Raw genomic sequence first — 22,540 nt, forward strand, 5'->3', positions numbered from 1 at the left:
AGCTAACCCAGCAGTAATGTACATTATTAATTTAAAAACTATCTGAGAGAGAAAGTCAGTGCATTTTGTATTTTGTTCTGGATCTGACAACATCACCGGCACTTTGCCTTGCAAGTTATTTAGACCATAGTTTCTCTTAGAGATAGATAGGAATATAGCAAGATTAGTTAGATGTTTTCTGTATTTATGTGAAACTGTCCTGCTATGTTATTTTGAAGTATTTATTGTGATTGCAAACTCTATTGTCACTGTGTTGAGTTAATGAGTACTGTCTTGTGCTTTTATTAGTTATTATTAAATATATTTAAACATTTTAATTGTGGCTGGTTTTGTATAGAGATATTTAAGCTCTTAGAGTACTTGCATATGTATTTGGTAATAGATACTGTGCAAGCTACTACAACAGCCTTCAAGTCCTAGTCACATTTACCATAACATTATGCAGTAAGATTTGGCACCCTTTGGTAAGGGCTTTTATAGTAGCTGATAAGTAGTGGTTGGTGGCAGCTGGTACTACTGTATAATCTGGGCAGAAGGAGGCACAGCTAGTGAACCTGTGCCAGCCTTCCCCAGGAGTGTCTATGTGTTTGTATATCAGTCAAATCTCAAAGTGTGTGTGTCAGCTACTTGAGCAGGGACATGAAGCACTGGTTCAACAGAGAGGGTGCTGGAGGTTTTGGCTTGACCACTCGGCTGAGATCTTAACCCTATAGCAGTGCCAGTGGAGAGTCTTACTGGGGATCTGGAGAGAGAGGGAGAAACTAGCCCCAGACTGACTGTGATCTCTGTGTGCTCTTAAGGGAAATTGTACTTTACTGTGTGCGTACTTGTCATCCTCCCAATGTACATGTCCCTCACTAGTATTAGTGGTGAGGATTGAGGCTCCTTGATTACTGGGCCAGTGCAGGGGCATCACAAGAATCATCATGGATCTTATCAACAAGGACACAGGTGACCTTCAAACTCCTGACCCGACCCAGTTTGTTTCTGTCAAGGGTAGAACTTGCTTATTAAACCTGGTGAACTTCTTTGAGAATGTCACCAAAGCCCTGGATGAGGGCAAAGCAGTACATACTAGCTATCTTGATTTAGCAAAGGCTTTCAACACAATTCCCCATTTGGGGTTCATTGAGAAACTCTCCCAGCTGGGAATTAACCTATACATCCCTAGATGGGGTAGCCAACTGGCTCACTGACAGAATACACACTGTCAAAGTTGGGGAGTCCACCTCCACCAGTAGACCATTTACTAGTGGAATACCACAAGGATCTGAGCTGGGCCCTCTACTGTTTGGAATCTATTTCTCCAAGGTCCAAATGGAAGTAGATGGCCTGTGGCTACCAAGTTTGCAGATGACTGCAAACAGGACGCAATGATTGAGCCCCCAATAATGTAAACATATTACAGAAGAGGCTGACAGACAAATGATTGATGCCAAAGTCACTGATTAAAACTAAATGCAAAAAAAGTCTCATTTTTCCCTTTGGCAAAGAAGTAGCCCCTGATAATTATGATACAAATAGTACCCCTCTAAGCTCAAACCCAGTGGTGTGAGAATTGGGAACACAAGTTGATAGCAACCTAAATTTTGATTGCCATGTGTCCATAGTGGTAAAGAAAGCCTTCTTCATTGTGCATCTCATAAGTAAGGGCATCACATCCAAGACTAAGGAGGTTATAACTCCGCTGTACTTGACCCTTATCAGATCACTAATTGAGTACAATGTTCCCTTCTGTATGCATCTCACCAGATACCTGCAGCAATTGTACACACAACAGAGGTTTCTCACCAAGAGAATCCAGAGCCTTCAAAATGAGACCTACATGAATAGATTGAATGCCCTGTCACTGTACTCTGTATCATACAGGCCTGCTCACAGGTGACCTGTCTCTGGCCTACAGAGCAGTTTCTGACTCAGCCTTAATGTAAATGCTGCACATCCGCAAATCTAATGGAACAAGAGTCACTCACTCCAGGGATCTCAACCTAGCCTGTGACATTAACAGAACATGTTGGAGAGACAGATATACCTCCTGGATATTGTCACTCCTTTCACATAAGCTCCCACTTCACATGAAGCACAACTCCACCCTACTTAAGCTCAGCCTTGACAATTGGATGGTTGACTATAAATTCATCCCAGGGTGATATCTTTGTCCCTCATGGACAAGGGTAGTTGGTGTTGCTCATAGAACTACTCTGCTAACAATGACCATAGGGTACATAGGTTTTTACATGGTTAGGCTTGCAAAGGCCCTAGGGTTATTAGCCTAGTAGCCTTCCATGAACCTATAAACTGAATATCATTAATTACTAGTGGAATCATGTAAAGACTTATGAAACATGCTTGGAAATGAATTTGATAGAAGGACAGAAAAGGAGGAAAATGAAGAATTAGTATTAATAGGTGACAGAGAATGATTTAGGATAGGTAGAAGGAAGAATAAGGAAATATAGATGTCAAAGTGGACATACTGGACCAATAGCTAAGGGTATAGTGCTTGAAAAGAAAAGTAAAAAGCAAGGGGCAGGGCATTTATCATCCAGGAGTTGCACATGTACAGAGACAGGTATTATTTAGGTAGTCTCTTGTTTCTGCCTTAAAAAGTTGGTGTTTACTGTGTTTCTTAGAATTAGAGGAAGGACATTCCAAATTTTGCCCAGAAAGAGGAGTACAAATAGTCACCAGCTGAGTTATTTGATTTTTGTAACATTTAATAGCATTTTGTCAGTGGTGCGCAGCTGTCTACAAGTTGGAGAATATTTTTCAAACTGGGGTATTTTTCTGGATGACAGATTTGTTTATGGGCAATGACTAGTTGGGAAAGTATAAGGCAATCTCTTATCTCTAAGTACTGAAGTTTTTTAAGGCCAGACAATGATGTATTCTATAATGATGACTGGCAGCAAATTTTGCCACCTTATTATAGCACTGTTCCAAGAGTGAGAGTGGATTGTAGGATAATCAAACTGGGAGTAGCATAAAGTAGTGCAGGGATGAAAAGCGATTAAGCAATACTATTTCTCTTGCATTATCTGTGAGATATTGACTCTGTAAAGAGAACACGTAGCTTTTGATGGGTGTTTTTTATTACTTGTTTTATGTGATGATCAGATTTTAAACTTTCATCAATACTGACTCCTAGAAGCTTAGTTTGATTTAAGGAGCAGCTGTGTATCAGACAGACAGCCAGGCCACTATGTTGGATAAAAATTATCCAGTGAGTTGTTTTAATTTATATATGCTTCTATGCTTTTAGCGGAATAGATGTTTGTTGAAATGTCTGCATATTTTTAATAGTTGTTTGTTTAGAAGTTAGGTAGAAATCATTAATGAATATATTGAACAATAGGGTACCTAAAATGGATCCTTGATGGACACCTCTGTAATGGAAAGGAAAGTGGAGATGTCATTTTGTCATTTTACTGCCTGTTGTTTACTTGAGAGGTAGCTGGAAAACCAAGATAGTTCATTTTCACGTATTACTGGGCAAGCTAGTTTCTGAAGCAATTTCTAGTAGGATACCATGCTGAAAGCTTTGAATAAATCTAAGAAAACTACTGGGACTAAGTTTCCAGAGTTTTGATACTGGTTAACCGATGTTGCACAACTAAGAAGAGCTCGACATGTACTATGAAAAAGATGGAAATCATGCTGTGTAGGGGAACAGAGGAAGATACCAGTAAGGATGATGAGGAGTTGTGACTCGATATACTTCTCCAGAATGTTTGAGAGTGGAGACAGTATGAATAAATAAACCAAATCAGTGTTCAAAGAAACCAAAGTAAAATTGTACCATCTCAAATATAAACCCGTTTATTTACCACTTAAAAACAGCAATAATAGGTTAAACACTTTCATCTGAAAACATAAGACTTCATCAGAACAAAATTCATGTGCACCATTACTCATTTTATACCTAAACCAACCAATCACAATCAAACAACCCTTTTAATGAATTAAAGTCAACATGTCAACGTATGTAAAGGACAATGCTAAAACATAATGACATTTCTTCAAGGTTTAACCTTGGTTTTACACAATCAAACACCCTTAGTAAAACTTTTTACCATTAGTAAGATTAACAAATGTTTAAATGTTTATATTATAATAAAACAGCTAGTAATAAGTGAGAAATAAATGGGTTTTTATTTGAGCTGATGCCATTTTACTTCGGTTTTAGTGGAGAAAGTATGGCCTGAAGTTTGAAAACTCATTTGAGTTTCCACCTTTATGGAGAGGAAGAATGTAGCACATTTTCTATAGGATAAACAGTTCTAACAAACCAATGGTGTACAACAAAAGGGCCAAAACTAAATGCAAAAAGGTGCAGCATTGTCACCTTTAGGAAACATACTTTACCTACAGCATACAACATAGCCAACTGTCCTACTCCATACAGGCACATACAGTATTCAAGAATCTTGGTACCCAGGTCGACAGTTCCCTCACATTTTACTATTATGTTACAACTAATTTTTTAAAAGTTCGAAGGATGATACTGTCTAATTAGACCAATTATTGAGTACAATGTCCTTTTCAGCATGGACCTAGCAATTCATATCATGTGATTAGAAGAGCCTAAAAATCTCCTGATGAAAAAGATTGTTGGCCTAAATCTCCTTATCTACCAAAATAGACTAGAAGCCCAATCCCTACACTCTGTTTCCTATAGACTCTTATGTGGAGATTTATGCCATCAAAGACCACCCACCCCCAACCACAGATCTTGTATACCTTCATAAAACAAACAGCTACAAAAACACCAGAACCATGGATATAAACTCCTACCAACAGAAAAATAAAACATGCTGAAGGGACAAATTCATTACTTAATGTTTGCCCCATCTCTGGAACAAATTGGCCCCATATTTTAAGCAGAGTAGCACCTTTGCCTCCTTAACCTATGGTTTGTGATGTACAATGCTTGTAAAAAGGATTGTGTCTGTATGGTTCATTTTCATTTATATAAATGTATGATTGCTTATGTCGTAAGGAAATGCTGCACATCTGCAAATCTAATGGAACAAAAGTCACTCACTCCAGGGATCTCAACCTAGCCTGTGACATTAACAGAACATGATGGAGAGACAGATATGTCTCCCAGATATTGCCACTCCTTTCACATAAGCTCCCAATTCACATGAAGCAGGGCTCCTCAATGACCCTACTTAAGCTCAACCTTAACAATTGGATGGGCGACTATAAATTCACCCTGGGGTGGCATCTTTGTCCCTCATGGACACGGGTAGTTGGTGCTGATCATAGAACTACTCTGCTAACAATGACCATAAGGTACATAGGTTTTTACATGGTTCGGCTTGTAAAGGCCCTACGGTTTTTAGCCTAGTAGCCTTCCATGAACTTATAAACTGAATATCATTAATTACTAGTGGAATCATGTAATTACTAGTGGAATCATGGTTTAAGAAAGATGTTTCTTGTTTAAAAAAGGGGGTAGGAATGGATTAATTTATTTAATGTTACTTAAGTTATATAATATATAGCAATATATGTGAAGTGTGATGTTTGTTAATGTTAATTTAATGCAGTTTGATTACTTTTGTATAAATGTAAATTTGCCTGTGTCACAAGTGATAATTCAATAAAGGTGTTTAAAAATTCAGATGGGTAGCCACAATTTCTTATCTGGTCAAATACATTTTTCAATTCTGGAAATGTGGTTACATTCTGAAGATGTCATTTGGCAAGGCGCACATGCTTTTCAGATTTACTTGCCTTGTAGTTCCTTTGATCCTATGGTATTATTAGCACTGTGTAGTTATGAATTTGAGCAATGCATTTCAAAACATTGTAATTTCCTATAAATCTGCTGAAGAAAGAAAAAATTACATGGTTGATTTTTCTGCAAAAAATACATATTTGTCTTAACTTTTAGCAACATCAGCCTTATAGTTGAGTACCAATGGAGTAAGGGAGTCTTGGCACCAACGAAACAATTATTATAGACAAATGCACACTTGTACGTCTCTGATCATAACTATGTGCATTTGAAATAGAATTGTAAACAGCCTGTTTAGGAAAATTGAACATACTGAATATTCCTTATTTTACTGTTGTGCTTTATTAAGAAAGTATCACAAACCCAATGTGCTTTCCTAGTATTTTTTTCAACATGTTTGTATTTTTGCATTACTGTTATGATTATGACTTAATGTGTTGCTGCTTTCTCCTGGTATATTTACTGACTCATCACAGTTTCACACAATATTTATACTAAATAATTGTGTGTATATTAGGTTATTGTTCCTCCCCACAAACTGCATTGCATTACTTAGTTTGATGACACCTTTCTTCCAAGGTATGTACTGTAAATGACTTCTGTTTCACATTGTATATACAATGTATCACTCTGTACACATTATGCTACTGTTGCTTCTTACATAATGCGTTATGTTAATTATATTGATGTTGCCTTTATCCCTGTTAACCAATTAACAAAAAACAAGTAGGCAAAAACACTAATTACTTACTGGATTAATTTAACGTCTTCAGTAAATGTTAATTATTAACAACCATTTCACACAACTTTGTATCAGTCTCTACAGTATTTGACAAGCTCGCAGCAAAGATATTATTTCCTGTTACTATCATAATTGTTTTCACATGTGCAGATTCAGTAGCATACCGCCTGCTCAGAGGTGATCTCTGCCTGACGTACAAGGCCATGTCCAATTAGGATCTGATGGACATGCTCCACCTCAAAAAATCCAAATCCATCAGGACCACGAGAGCTAAAGACTTAAACCTCGGCACAAGTATGAATAGGACATGCTGGAGGGATAGATTCATAACCCAGAGGCTTCCCATGCTTTGGAACAGGATCCCAGTTCGTATTAGGCAGAGCCCGTCACTGACTCTCTTCAAGAGAAATCTTGATGAGTGGATGGGAGATTGTAAGTTTACCCCAGGGGTCACATCTGTGTCACTGCTAGACAGGGGCACGCACAGTAAACTAATTCTATTATATAAGGGGATCTTCACTGTGTCACTACTAGACAGAGGCACAGTATTCTAGATTTATTCTGTACATTTTTGTACCATTTCATGGGGTGGCAAAAGCCACATCACTATGGCTAGGCTTACAAATGCCCCAGGGCAGATAGCCTAGTACTATACTATGAAACTATGAAACTATGAGAGCCTTAAGTAGAATGTGGATGACATGCTTAACTGAGTATTGCATCATTTTAAGGACTATGTGACATCATTTGATTACATTACAAAAATATAACAGAAAATAATGATTTTTATGGAGATGGATCATTAAAATGAAATAATTTGTATCACATCAGTTAAAGATAAGCATGATTGTGCAATTAACACTACCAAATTCCATAATAAGTCTTCAAATAAAAGATTAAATTCTAAATAGCCAGCTAATATTTATGTTGGGTCTTGATTGTGAGACCCATTACTGAACACTATAAAATGTAATATTTAACACCATATTAAATATGATAATTTAGTCCTTGTACATCCTATAACATGAGCCTCTGCAAATTATGTAGTGCTTCATTTTGAAAAGATTATCATTCTTGTAGTTTAAGTAAAGAAAATCATTAAATTATATGTTATACCTGAATATATCCATCTGCTAAGACTGCTATGTGCCCAGAGACATAGTGAAGCATTATCCTACACGTTAAGCTGCTATATGAAAATGCCAATATTTGAGCATAATGTAGATTCTTAGATCACTTTATCCTACTTTAATTACTGTAACTATAAAACAGAGACAAATCATATATCTCTTGAAAAAGAGAAATGACAAAATAGTTAACATTGTTAAATGTGCCTTCCGCAAAAAAAAAAAAAAAGTTTAAAAAGGCCTGTTATGAAGTAAGTGAACATCCAGTCCCAAACAATATTTATTCTTAGTTGTTTTGTATCACTTCTGCTATTTCTTATAATTTCCTGAGGCTGTCGCACATTCAACATTTTCAACTGTCTTGTTTTCCTTATGGTTCTTTTGTTCTTCATGCCCAACATAGAAGGTTAGTACTCCAAAAAGTCATTCAGTGTAAAAATGGTTATGTTTAACTAATTAGAGCAGTTTATTTCAAACTGTTTTTTAATGTTAGTTTCACCCATTTTTTTTTTTATTTCTCCAAATGTTTTGGGTTTCTAATACCATGGTGGGAATAGATCCTATTCCTAAGTCAAAGTATGATTAATGCTCATGGAATTAGTATTGTTTCAATTTTTGATGTCAGCCAAAAGTGCTCCTCACAGCACCCACAATGTGCCCAGTAATGACGACTCCTGCAATTTGTAAAGGGTTACATGTATTGGTAACATATCTGAATACAATTGTAGATTCTTTTTTATGAGAACCCGGGCATCTTTCTTCCACATTGCTCTCATTTCTGCCTGCAGATCCTGATATTTTATGACTTTGTGTCTCTCTGTATGCAAGACACTGTAGTCACTGGGTGTAGCAATTTCAATGATCAATGCTACTTTTGTCTTCTTTTCTTGGACCACTATATCCAGTTTTCTAACATCTATCTTTTGAACTGTTGGTAATGGGAGATCCCATGTGATGTAAACTTCATCATTTTCTATGATGCTTTGTGGCTCATAATTCCAGTGTTTTTCAGCCACTTCGGTGCCATAATGTTTGCACAATCCCCAGTGCAACAGTCTTGCCACATTATTATGTCTTTCAGTATACAGTCGTTCTACCATTAGTATGTCATAACCAGCAACGAGGTGTGTGGCAGCTTCCAAGTAGGTTTTATAAAACCTACATTTGTCTGTTTCCCCCACATGTTCAATGGACTTTGCAAACCAGCATGTACATAGCCCACTATCTTGGGCTGCCAATATTAACCTTTCATCTCTTGGTTTGAATTTGCTTCTCCTTAACCATTCCTGCATTCATTCCTGATCAACATCAGGTTCTTCCAGAAGTTTTCTATACTTGCAACTATATGTATGCATTTTCCAAATTTCTTGCCTTCTCATCTAGTCCTTTACCTTATATTCTTTCTTTTGTTTTTTGGCACATTCAGTTGCTGCCTGATTTTATCTACTTTTGGTTTGATTTCCATTCCCACTTGACACTGATATGTTTCTGCTAGATTAAGCAGAGAAGTAATTTTAGATTTATTCTCCTCATGTTTCAAAACTTTCACAATGCTTGGGTCTTGTGAGGTCAGCAGATATGTGTGGAGTCCCATGATTGCAGACCTATACATGTCATTAATTTCAATAACGTCCATCGCTCCTTCGGAATGGGTAATGCATAATCTGTTTATGTAATGACTTTTATAAATTATTTTTGTGATTATTTGGCCATTATGGTCATTCTGCTGCTTATGTAGAATCTCGATCAGTGGTGGTGTGCTGCACTCAGCACCGAACTGTTTTGCATATAGATTCTAAAGTGAGCAACATTCCTCCATATGCAGACTACCAGCTCCTTCAACTTTGAATGGACAACTACATGCATTTGATGAACTTTGTCAGGTACAGTGTGTCTAATTTTGGGGCATGGTGGGGGGGGGGGGTAAAATCCCAATGAAGAGAAAAGATCAGTGGGAATTGGTCAAACATAGTGACTACCCAAAAACATTATCTGCTATGTTTATTATATGTGTAAAATAATAATATTCTTGCTCTTTTGTTCATCTCTTTTGCAAGGAATGCCTTTATGTGTCTAGAATGACATTTTACAGAAGGCCACAATCACATTGCATGATTCTTAAACTATAAGATGATAAACAGAGTTTTCCACACAAAAGCTACCCTTGCAGTTCAAAGTAATCGATATAGGTTGACTTGTGTAGCATGTACCATGGAAATTCCATTTCCTTATATTTTTGTTAAATAAAACATTCTGTTGACTAATAGACTTTTAACAGAATGCATATATAAATATATATATATATATATATATATGTGTGTGTGTGTGTGTATATATATATATATATATATATATACATATATATATATATATATATATATATATATATATATATACATATATATGTGTGTGTGTGTATATATATATATATATATATATATATATATGTATGGGTCTACTTTACATGGTCAACTTTTCACAAAGTCGAGTTTCATATGGCCGAAACCATATGATCAACTTTCGGAAAGCAGACCATGTAAAATAAACAGAACACTTACCTTAAAACTGTTAACTGGGGGGCAAGCCCCCCTGCACCCCCTGAGGGGCTTTGCCCCCTACCCCCCTTAATTTAAATATACAAACTCCGAGATCGCACTACAAAATTTCCCCATTCCGCACGATACGGAGATAGTGGCTCCCCATGGTAAGCTGTTCGAAAGTCTGTCATATGGTCTCAGCCATAGGGGACCCATATATATATATATATATATATATATATATATATATATAGGTTCATAGGTTCATACTAGACTATCTGCCCTAGGGCATTTATAAGCCTAGCCAGAGTGTGTTTGGCTTTCGCCACCCATTTTAAATTAATTTTGCTATGCCTTTTTTTGAGGTTAGTATACTGTGCCTCTGTCTAACAGTGACACAGAAGTGATAGCCGGGGTAAACCTACGATCTCCCATCCACTCATCAAGATTCCTCTTGAAGAGAGTCAATGTGGGACTCTGCCTAACCTGGACTGGGATTTTATTCCAGAGTGAAGGGAGCCTCTGGGTTATGAATCTGTCCCTCCAGCATGTCCTATTTATTTCAGCGCTGAGGTTTATATAAAACATAGATATATAGATATAAATATATCTATATATATTTTTTCTGTTTTGCTGAAAGAAAACAGCCTGATGATAAGAATGCTGAGAAAATGGAACTTTGACATACCCCACTGATACTGAGTTGTACAAGTAAGGAAGCAGATTAATTTACATCCTATCCTGTATCCACAGCAGATGTATACTGTCCATAACAGATGAATACTGTCCACAACAGAAGTATATTGTCCACAGCAGATGTATAATGTCCACAGCAGATGTCTACTGTCCATAGTAGATGTGTACTGTCCATAGCAAATGTATACTGTCCACAGCAGATGTATACTTTCCATAATAGGTGTACTGTCCATAGCAAATATATACTGTCCACAGCAGATGTACACTGTCCACAGCAGAAATATACTGCCCACAGCAGAAATGTATTGTCCATAGCAAATGTATACTGTTAACAGCAGATGTATACTGTTAATAGTAGGTGTATACTGTCCACAGCAGTACTCTGCTTCTGCCTCCATGTCCAACATTAATTTAATTAATGATAATGGTTTCTTAGTAACACAAAACATACAGTGTTTTTATATACATTGTCTAGTTGCATAGCTGGCTTTTAACATTTCAACCATATAAAGGAATTTAAGCATTTTAAATATCACTTACTCCCAAATGCTCCAATGACTGGTTGAAAATGGTTAGACAATCAGCATTTATGTACAACATACTACAGAAAGTGTTGCAGCCTGCATTACATACAGGACATACTGCAGGAAGTGTTGCAGGCTGCATTACACACAGGACATACTACAGGAAGTGTTGCAGCCTGCATTACACAGTGCATACTACAGAAAGTGTTCCAGCCTGCATTACACACAGGACATACTATAGGAAGTGCTGCAGCCTGCATAACACACAGGATATACTACAGAAAGTGTTGCAGCCTGCATTACAGGCAGGACATACTACAGGAAGTGTTGCAGCCTGCATTACACATGGGACATACTACAGAAAGTGTTGCAGCCTGCATTACACACAGGACATACTACAGAAAGTGTTGCAGCCTGCATTACACACAGGACATACTACAGAAAGTTTTGCAGCTTGCATTACACACAGGACATACTACAGGAAGTGTTGCAGCCTGCATTACAGACAGGACATACTACAGGAAGTGTTGCAGCCTGCATTATAGACAGGACATACTACAGAAAGTGCTGCAGCCTGCATTACACACAGGACATACTACAGAAAGTGTTTCAGCCTGCATTGCACACAAGACATATTACAGAAAGTGTTGCAGCCTGCATTACACATAGGACATACTACAGAAAGTGTTGCAGCCTGCATTACACACAGGACATACTACAGGAGGTGTTGCAGCCTGCATTACACAGAGGACATACTACAGAAAGTGTTGCAGCCTGCATTACACACAGGACATACTACAGGAGGTGTTGCAGCCTGCATTACACACAGGACATACTACAGGAAGTGTTGCAGCCTGCATTACACACAGGACATACTACAGAAAGTGTTGCAGCCTGCATTACAGACAGGACATACTACAGAAAGTGTTGCAGCCTGCATTACACACAGGACATACTACAGAAAGTGTTGCAGCCTGCATTACAGACAGGACATACTACAGAAAGTGTGTTGCAGTCTGCATTACAGACAGGAACCAATTTCAATCAGAGGAAATCTGAATTCTCTGATCTGACCTATGACCATCTGATAGACCCCTGCAGCTCAAATTCTCATTGCAAGCTGAAAGCTGAACTTGAAAAACTCAACAGTCATATTTCCAGTCCTCAAACTTAAAGGCTGCAGAAAGATGTGACAAAGTTGGCATCTATTTGCAAATGTAAAACACTACTGTCTTTAAAACAATGATTTTTCAAGGGTCACAAGAATATGATAGACTCATTAAGGTCAGTTGATTCTGCTGAAAGAGGTCATAATAAAGGTTTTTACAACAGAAGCCATGACTGTGAATCGAAGAGTGACTTGAGTCAAACAATAAGGATCAGTGAGCTGTGGAATCCAATTCTTATATGTCTCTTATTATACAGTTTCCTATGTCATGGACATCATTGCTAAGGTCACTCATTTTTTAAAAGAAACATTTGGTAAAATATCAGAATTTGGACCAGACCACACATTGGTAATCACTGATACACTATAAAATGTTACAGAGTTTTATATTTTAGGCCACATTGCTGAGTGTCTTCAGAACTTTTATTTATTTATTTTTGCTGTGATTATACTGATTCTTGTTTACTATTTGATGTTCTGTATTTGGGAACCATTTTATTTTGCTGACTTACCAACACATTGAAGGACTAACAAGCAGAAACATATCATGGCATGGATTCTAAAGGACTGACAAGGAGAAAGTTATCACGGCATGGATTCTAAAGGACTGACAAGGAGAAAGATATCACGGCACAGATTCTAAAGGACTGACAAAGAGAAAGATATCACGGCATGGATTCTAAAAGACAGACAAGGAGAAACATATCACGGCATGGATTCTAAAGAACTGACAAGGAGAAAGATATCACGGCATGGATTCTAAAAGACAGACAAGGAGAAACATATTACGGCATGGATTCTAAAGGACTGACAAGGAGAAAGATATCATGACATAAATTCTTGGTTAGGAAATGGAAAGATAGAGGGTTATCCAACTGTATCGGCAAGGCGAACACATATCAAGTTTGTCAAGGCTTGCTGGGAGTGCATTCACACTATCCAAAGGAGTGTACTCTACCTCATAATCAAGCAGAAAGAAAGAACACGGCACTTTGAATCATTTCTGTGAGCCTTGTGCAAGAAGCCACATTAATTAAGTATGCATGACACTTGAAGTTACATAATACCATCAATTAAGACATATGTTCTTTGTCAACTGAAGGTATTTTGCTTCTGTAGCAAAAAAAATTTTTTATTTTATATATGTGATCCCTTCAGAATCTCGAAATCCTGAAATTTCTAAATTCATATGATCAAGACCAGGTTTCAGACTTTCAAAATTCTGAACATTAATCTGCATACAGCGCAGAACAGGAGAGCTCCCTTTTCCTCACTATAGTGCAGTCTCAAAGTTGGTATATTTAAATAGTCGTTTCTTTTTTTTTGTTTCAGAATTTTGATATTCCAAAACATCAATCATATGGTCTTGATCATATCACATTCAATATTTCGGAATTTTTAGACTTTGAAGTGAATCTGTCTCTCTCTCCCTCTAAATATATATATATATATATATATATATATATATGTGTGTGTGTGTGTGTGTGTGTGTGTGTGTGTGTGTATATATATATATATATATATATATAGGGTCTATATTATAATAAGGAACGATCAGATGATTGAACGGTGTTATATCAACTCCAAAATCTCGAATACTCAAAATAGCGAACAACCACAACAGAATTTTTTTTCTCAGGGAAAAAAATCGCTGTTCCAAAAAAAACAAAAAACAAAAAAAAAAAACAGTAAACACTAAATAAAGTGTGTGTGTAGGGGGGGGTTTCCCCCACAACCCCCCTACTTAAATATACCAACTCCGAGATCGCACTACAGTGGAGGAAATGGCACAACCCAGACGGCCGCCCCAGCAATTTCTTTCCCTGGAAAAAAATTTGCTGTTCCGGCCATTCGCTATTTTGCCAGTTCAACACTTAGTGCTCGAACTAACAGCGTTCAATCATCTGATCGTTTGCTGAACTAAAGTAGACCCTATCTATATACATATACACATCATTCTTCTTCAGAAATTCTACTTTTTGGAAAGTCAAAGTGCACATGGTTGAGACCATATGATCAAGTTTCTGAAAACTTGAAGTATTTGCACTGAGATTGCTGTACAGTGGTAATCAGGAAATGTACCCATTTCCCAACTGTAGTGGGATCTCAGAGTTGATGCATATAATTTGCAGAGGGTCTGGGGGTGCAGGGGATTGCATCCCTGCAAAAACAAAGATTTTTGGTTGTTTTGAGTTGTCAGTCATATGGTCTTGACCATATGCGGTTCAACATTCCATAACATCGAAGTTATGATCGGGACTATATATGAATAAATATATATATATATATATATATATATATATATATATATATATATATATATACATTTATGTGTGTGTGTGTGTGTGTGTGTGTGTGTGTGTGTGTGTGTGTGTGTATAGTAACAGTTCACTTGGTTGACACTCATTTGTGTGATGTAACACAATTAAACTTCTGTACATTTGAGCAAAGATCCATTTGTGTGAACGCTGTTATGAGTGGCTTCTGGTTGGTTAACAAAGGTAAGTGGTGGGGTAGGACATTTGTGTGTGTGTCTGTGTGTGTGTTTTTTAGGGTTAGGGCAAGGATTAGGAAAGAGGATAGATTTAGTGTGTGAGTGTGCAAGTGTGAGTGTTTTATGGGGTGTGTGTGCATGTGTGCATGGTGTAGTGAAAGTGTTATGAAACTGGCTTTTATAAGAAAAGCTGCACATTATGGATTAGGAGTTGAGGCAAGTCTGGGGTTAGGTCTAGCATTAGCAGGCATTAATAAGGTGTAGTGTAGAAGTAGAATAACTACAACAAATATTAGGTCATAAACCTTATCCCCAGCCCACTTCTCCAAAGACTTCTTAAAGGTAACCTGACTTTCTGTCTTCCTGATATAAAGTGACAAAAAAATTCCACAACTCTGCAATGAAAGTAATTATTTTTCTGATCTGGGTGATTCTATAAGGAAGGAATGATGCCAACTGAAATATTAATGTTATATAAACCCAGCAACAATGCTATAACATCACTAGAATCAAGTCACCCCTTTGCTAGTCTGTACCAGACCAAAAAAAAAAAAAAAAACAACAGCAGCCAGATAAAAATATTCCTCACTTTAGTTACCATGTCTTGTCCTCTGAATCCATTTAATTCTATAATAGGGGGCTTATATATAAAACCTGCTACACACTACTCAGTATGTGTCCTTACAATAATACCTTTTCATCCTTACTAGATAGAGTACAGAGTACAACCTTCATTACAGAGTAACACTTTCTATTACCCAATTAATATTGTCCTTGAATAAAAACTGGCTTATCTTGCCTTTAGTCTGCTTCAACTAACAAATGAAAGAGAACAAGTATACCCATTTTAAGAACCCGTGCCTTCCACTGCTTGCCACAGATAGGTGATCCTCTTCCTTACATACTTTCATCTCCAGGTGCAGTTTGACTTAGTCACCTATGTTATGCAGTGCAAAATAACCTCCCAAACTACACAAGTGAAGTACAGAATGCTCCACTGTTCTTCCCAAGAAGTCGCTGTTACCTTTAGCTTGTTCCCAAAATTAATTATCAATCCGAGTGTAGCAAGCAACTAGTGTATAAAATGCCTCTGTTTCTGTCCATGATTCCTCATGTACAAGACAAATATGCCAGTAAAGAACTTGGAATTGTTAGTAAATGTCTCTGCTCTTTCTTTCGTGTACTGAGAGTAGTATTGTATTTGTTAGTTATGTTTATTCCTCTACTTGAATGTGTTGTTTCACTTTTCTTTGTAATCTCAAGAATTGAGCTGATGCACGAAATTTCATTTAGGCTACACGTGTGTAGTACTAAATGACAATAAAGTTTACTTTGACTTTGAGAATTACCTAGCAAATTCATCTTAGTAGGGAAAAACAACTGATAATTCTTTTTTTCTCAAATATTGTGGGTCCATTTTTCTTCAACACCCCCCCTTAAAATGTTGTAGTATTAAGAACAGTGGTTATTTAAAGGCAAGCTTACCACAAAATAGTAGAGTTGAGATGACCTTGCTATGAATTCAGGTCCACAGTAGCCCACACAAACCTCCACAAAACCAGCATGTTGACTGTGTTTGGCCTCTCCCATTTCACAAACTATTCTGTAATAAGAGAAAAAGTTGTCAGTATACTGTAAAGGAAGTCACTTCTTCAGCTCATTTTAACATACAAACAGTTGTGCTATTAGTACTACAGGATGCAATTATTCAAGTAACCGGTTCAGAAAAACTCTACATTTATAATAAAGCTATTGAAGAGACAGATATCTGCATATCTTATAATCCCTCATGAAATGGTTACTGTTTTAAAATTTTGAATGTCCAATATTGCATTAAGGAATTATTGCATCTTTTAATTTACAACATACTTGCATATACATCTTCCCTAAAATATTATTTTTTTTTTTGTTTCCTTCTCTTAATTATTTCTTTTGAGTTAGCTGTGGTGAGTATTTCAGACAACTCTAGCAGCCATCCTGCCTTGCTTAACATGGTATAGGTTCATAGGTTCATGCTAGGCTATCTGCCCTAGGGCATTTATAAGCCTAGCCAAAGTGTGTTTGGCCTTCGCCACCCATTTTAAATGAAATTTGCTATGCCCTTTTTCGAGGTTAGTATACTGTGCCTCTGTCTAACAGTGACACAGAAGTGATACCCGGGGTAAACCTACAATCTCCCATCCACTCATCAATATTCCTCTTGAAGAGAGTCAATGAGGGACTCTGCCTAACCTGGACTGGGATTTTATTCCAGAGTGAAGGGAGCCTCTGGGTTATGAATCTGTCCCTCCAGCATGTCCTATTTATTTCAGTGCTGAGGTTCAAGTCTCTCAAGCGCGTAGCTCAATGGGATTTGGATTTTCTGAGGTGCAGCATGTCCATTAATTCCGGGTTGGACATGGCTTTATATGTCAGGCACCGATCGCCTCTGAGCAGGCGGTATGCCACTGAGTAGAGCTGGAGTTTCTTTAACCGGGCAGCATATGGCATCTGTTTGAGCCCTTTCATCCTCTTGGTGAGGTACTTTTGGGGTCTTTACAGTTGCTGCAGGTGTCTGGTAAGGTACATCCCAAAAGGGGCATTGTACTCAATTATGGGCCTGATGAGGGATGAGTAAAGAGGCACGATGACCTCCCCTGATCTAGATGTGAACCTCTTCATGATTAGGTGGGCTATATAAAATGTTTTTCTAACCACTTTGGCCACGTGGTTTTCAAATGAGAGATTGCTATCAACTTGGGTCCCCAGGTCCCTAATTACTTCTTCCATACTTAATGGATTACCACCTATGTGGTAATCTGTGGGCACTTTGTTTTTGCCAAAGGGGATGACTATACACTTTTTGGCATTTAGCTTGAGGCCATGGCTCTGGCACCAGTTGTCTGTTTCTATGAGGCCCTTTTGTAGGATGCTTGTGTCGGCTGGAGAGTCGATTATGGCACCTAGTTTGCAGTCATCTGCGAACTTGGTCAGCCACAGTCCCTCCGTGTTGACCTGTACCTCCGAGAAATATATACTGAACAAGAGAGGTCCCAGGACTAAGCCTTGTGGGACGCCACTTGTAACTGGTTTGGAGTCTGACATGGCTCCAGCAATTCTAACCATGTGGGTTCTGTCCTTGAGCCAGTTTGCAACCCATCTAGTGACATAGGGGTTTATATTTAAGCTGGTGAGCTTATCTATACTGCCCGAGTGGGGTATTGTATCGAAGGCTTTTGCAAGGTACAGGTAGGCTGTGTGGACCACCTTCCCCGCGTCTATGACCGTGGTGACTGTTTCAAACAAATCAACCAGGTTTAAGAGGCAGGATCTGCCCTTAACAAAGCTGAACTGGGTAGGATCCAGTGTCTGTAGGTCCATGATGATCCTTTCCATAGCTTTGCAGATCAAGCTAGTCAGGCTTATGGGGTGATAGTTTCCAGGATACGTTGAGGCACCACCTTTGTGGAGAGGGACCACTGTTGCTGTACGCCACTCTTTGGGTACATATCCTGTAGTAAGGCTGAGATTGAACAGTAGTTTTATGTTTGGGTTTAGCTCTTCTTGGAGTTCATGTAGGACACAGTCCGGGACACCATCTGGTCCCATTGATGCAGTGTTTTTTGCTTTGGAGAGGGCTGCTCTTACCTGAGCATCTGAGATGTCAGGGGGGCAGCACTCTGCTGGGACAGATATTTGCCCTTTTGGTGGGGGGGGGGTTTGCTCTGAACCTGTCAGCTAGGATGTTGGCAATGTCTGTGGGTTTGGTGTATTTTTTGTCATTTTGGACTAATTCTGAGCATATCTGGGAATTCCCACCCAGGTTCCTAACATAACTAAAGAAAGCCTTGTGATTATCCTTAGTGTCCTGTGCAATTTTTCTCTCGAAGCTGGCCTTAGACGATTTTATGAGTGCCCGTAGTTTTTTGCTAATACTGATCAGAGATGCCTTCCCTTTTTGGGATTTTGCTCTATCATCCTTCTATTGTATAGTTTGTTTATGGCTGAGGTCCACCAGACAGGACGCCTGCCTTTGGAGGATTGGGTCTTGGTTTTATTTGGGATTGCATGATCCATGCATTCCTGAAGGTGTTCATAGAATGCATTTATAAAGGATTCTGTGGTCTGGGCCGTATTTTCCACAGGCCCAGGGGCTTTGAAGGATTTCACCTCGGTTTTGAGGAGTGTGAAATTTGCTTTAGAGAAGTTTTTCACTGTGGTTTTCTGGGCAGGGGGTGGGGTCGGGATGTGAATATCCAGTGAGATTAGTTTATGGTCTGATCTTACCAATGAGGGATACACTTCTGGTCTGGAGCATAGAGCCCCCATGTTAGTGATGATCAGGTTCAGTATGTTTTCCCCTCTTGTGGGAGTGGTAACAAGTTGTTCCATAGCATTTGAGCTTATAAATTCTAGGAACCTTTGGGCTAGGGTGTTGGAGCTAGAGTAATGCTCCTAGTCTATGTTTAGGTAGTTGAAGTCACCCAATATAATGGCGTTTGGAGAGACCTTCATATTTTCCAGTGTTCTCAGGAAGGCCAAGTGGGGTTCCTGGGTTTGGGAGGGTGGTCTGTAGCAGGCGATAAACTTTAAGGCAGTTTTACCCACTGTTAGTTGCACATGGACAGTATCTGATGCTTCGTGCTGTGCCACCAAACTGGAGGTGTGGGTATCCTTGACGAATATCGATACTCCCCCTCCTTTTGTGGTTCGGTCCAAGTTTTGGGGCCGAAAAGCATGGTATGAGGTATAACCTGGTAGTGCTGGGGTGCTCTCGGAAGCCTTGAACCAGGTTTCTGTTACTGCACAGATATCGATGTTCTCCATGCTAAGGAGAGTTTTGAGTGTGTGCATCTTGAGGTTTAGATTTCTGGTGTTGAGTAGCATTACTCTTAATTTCTTATCCCTTGCGATACCTATGGAGGTGGGTTTGTCTTTTGAGCCTTGCCTAAAAAAGGCACTATGGGGGTGGCAAGAGCCTTTGCCAATATCCGAAAGCCCAGGGGTGACAGGTGCAAGCCATCCCTAGCTAAGCATTGTGGCTTGTCGAGCATGTCATCCCAGGCTGACAGGCATTGGATCCCCTTTGAATGACACCAATACTTAAGCCAATTGTTGAAATTGATCATCTTGTCTTCATATTGTGGCATCATTCTTGGTGAGGGTAAGATGCTACTCAAGGTCAGGGTCATACCAGCCTGGGCTACATGCTCAGAGAGCTCCTCTATGTCTCTTTTCATGTATTCCAGGGAGGTATGTCTCAGGTCATTCACACCAGATGGACAATGACGGAGTCATATTTGTACTTGCCTTGGAGTGACCTGAGTGCTTGTGTTATGTGGTGGATCCTAGCACCCGACAGGCATCTCACCGTGACCTACTCCTTGTTCAGCCTGGTGAGCGGGACGTCAGTGTGCCTGATGATAGAGTCACCTATTACAAGCGTATCAGGTGTGCTGTTTAGCCTTAAGGGCTGTGACTGTTCAGCACACTGGTTTTGTGAGCTATGTGTTGCACATGTTTTGTTTTGGGGTAGCGGTTGCTTGGGTGTCTGCTTTGGAGGTCTCTGCTGCTTAGGCAGATTTTTATTTAGAACCTCCGAGTATGTTTTTGTGTGTTTATGTGTTTGGTTTGCTGTCGTGGTAGGTCTATGTGAGACTGGAATTGTAGTGAGTGTGGTTTCCTTCTCCTCCTGACTGGTTACGCCAGTACTGAGTTGAGAGAGCTTAGCCTCCAGTTTGACTGATAGCACCCACGAAAAGAACTCCAACAATGTAACAAGAGGTACGGACTGCAGAAAAACAAGCCACTCGTCCAAAGTATAGTGAATAAAACAATTTAATCCAAAACGAAAGGTTAAGCGCTTTCAACTGTACCAACACAGTCTTCTTCAGAACCTTCTGAAGAAGACTGTGTTGGTACAGTTGAAAGCGCTTAACCTTTCGTTTTGGATTAAATTGTTTTATTCACTATACTTTGGACGAGTGGCTTGTTTTTCTGTAGCCTCCAGTTTGGCTATATGGTTACATCTCTCACATGTGTTGGAATTTGTTGGGAGGAGGAGAGGGTTGTCTGTGTACATGAGGCAGTTGTAACATTGCCTCAAGATTCCCAGATGGACCAGAGAGGAGATTGACAACTGACCTTTGGACATGCTAGAATAGTACTGGGAATTCCTTTATAATTGAAAAAAAAGGGCCAATGGGGAACAAGGTACTCAAGGCGAGTTTGTGAGGGTGTAGTGCTTTTAATTTTTTAGTGCTGACTTATATAATTGCTTTAGTGAGCAAGTGCCAGGCTTTAGAGTAGGAATAGGGTGTTTATTATGAGAACTAGATCAGTTCTAAGGGAAAAAGTGAAGAGCAGACTTTGTGGAGCCAAGAATGGTTTAAACCGAATTAAGCAGAGATGTTGCGCTATGCGCAAAATCGCGCAAAGCCGCGCCAAAGTGGGTTTTATACAGGGGGACTTGAAAGAGCTAGAAATTGGCCCAAAACAGCCAATAGACTACCAGATTCTTGTGCTGGGAACACTCCTCCAGGGATAGATAGGCTGCTCTAAGCTCCTCACTGCCACTGGTGAACAAAGAAGCCTCCCTTTATCCAAGAAAGGAAATGGGCAACACAGGAACTTTCCAAAAGTCCAGAATACAGCAAAGCCTGTATTTGGACTACTCTAGGTCAGGAAAGATGGGAAACAAGGATAATTTTTTTTTTTCTTTTTTGCAACAAACAGCAGGAAACTGCAATACATATGTAACACAGGCTAGTGCACTTGAGTGTGTAGCCTCAACAGGTAAATGCAACAGACAGGACAAACTTTAAATTACAAGCTAAAGCAGGCTTTAAAGCAGGGGGTTAGAAAGAGATAAGAAATGGCCCAAAACGGCCGATAAGCTACAAGTCACTGGGCTGGAACCACTCCTCAAGGGACAGATAGGCGGCTCAGAGCTCCCCACTCTCACTGGTGAACAAAGAAGCTTCCCCCTATCCAAATATGGATATGGGCAACACAGGAACTATGACACAGCCCAGAGATCAGCAATACCTGAAGACTGGACTATTCTAGTTCAGTAAAGGCGGGAAACAAGGATATTTTTTTTTGTTTTGTTTTCTTTTTTTTTTTTTTTTTTTACAAAGTAGCAGAAATTAGGCACAGAAACACAGTAAATGCTTTAATTCGGCTAGCACACTTGAGTGTGTAGCCTACCAGTTAAACTAAGCAAAAACAAACTTTAAAAAGTGCAAAAAACTCAGAAATACAGGCAGGAATGCAATAAAACAACTTTGCAGAGCTTATTTAGTTAAAGAAACAGAGAAGTCTATATATACAGAAAAGCAGATAAAACACACAAACACTTCAGATGCAGTGCAACCTAGAGCACCTGAGTTGTAGCAATATTAAGGTAATTACAGTTATAATAAATGCTCTGAAATATACTCTATATTTCCAAAATGTTTGAGAAGCACAGTCAGAACACAAGGAGATTCAGGCAAAAAAAGTTTTTTTAAAAGGAAAAAGGAGAAA

General features: G+C 38.8%; 1 protein-coding gene across 1 annotated transcript in view; it reads right to left on the reverse strand.

The window, feature by feature from the left end:
* Nucleotides 1-22,540, reverse strand: part of PLXNA4 (plexin A4) — a 2,762,645-nt gene that overhangs the window by 673,444 nt on the left and 2,066,661 nt on the right. Inside the window, exon 14 of the mRNA XM_044064236.1 lies at nucleotides 16,520-16,637. Within this exon, the coding sequence (XP_043920171.1) occupies nucleotides 16,520-16,637 (118 nt within the window). The remainder of the gene's footprint in view (nucleotides 1-16,519; nucleotides 16,638-22,540) is intronic.

The sequence above is a fragment of the Protopterus annectens genome, chromosome 2.part2 (assembly GCF_019279795.1).
Source record: "Protopterus annectens isolate FY-2018-M chromosome 2.part2, PAN1.0, whole genome shotgun sequence".
NCBI classification, from domain to species: Eukaryota; Metazoa; Chordata; order Ceratodontiformes; family Protopteridae; genus Protopterus; species Protopterus annectens.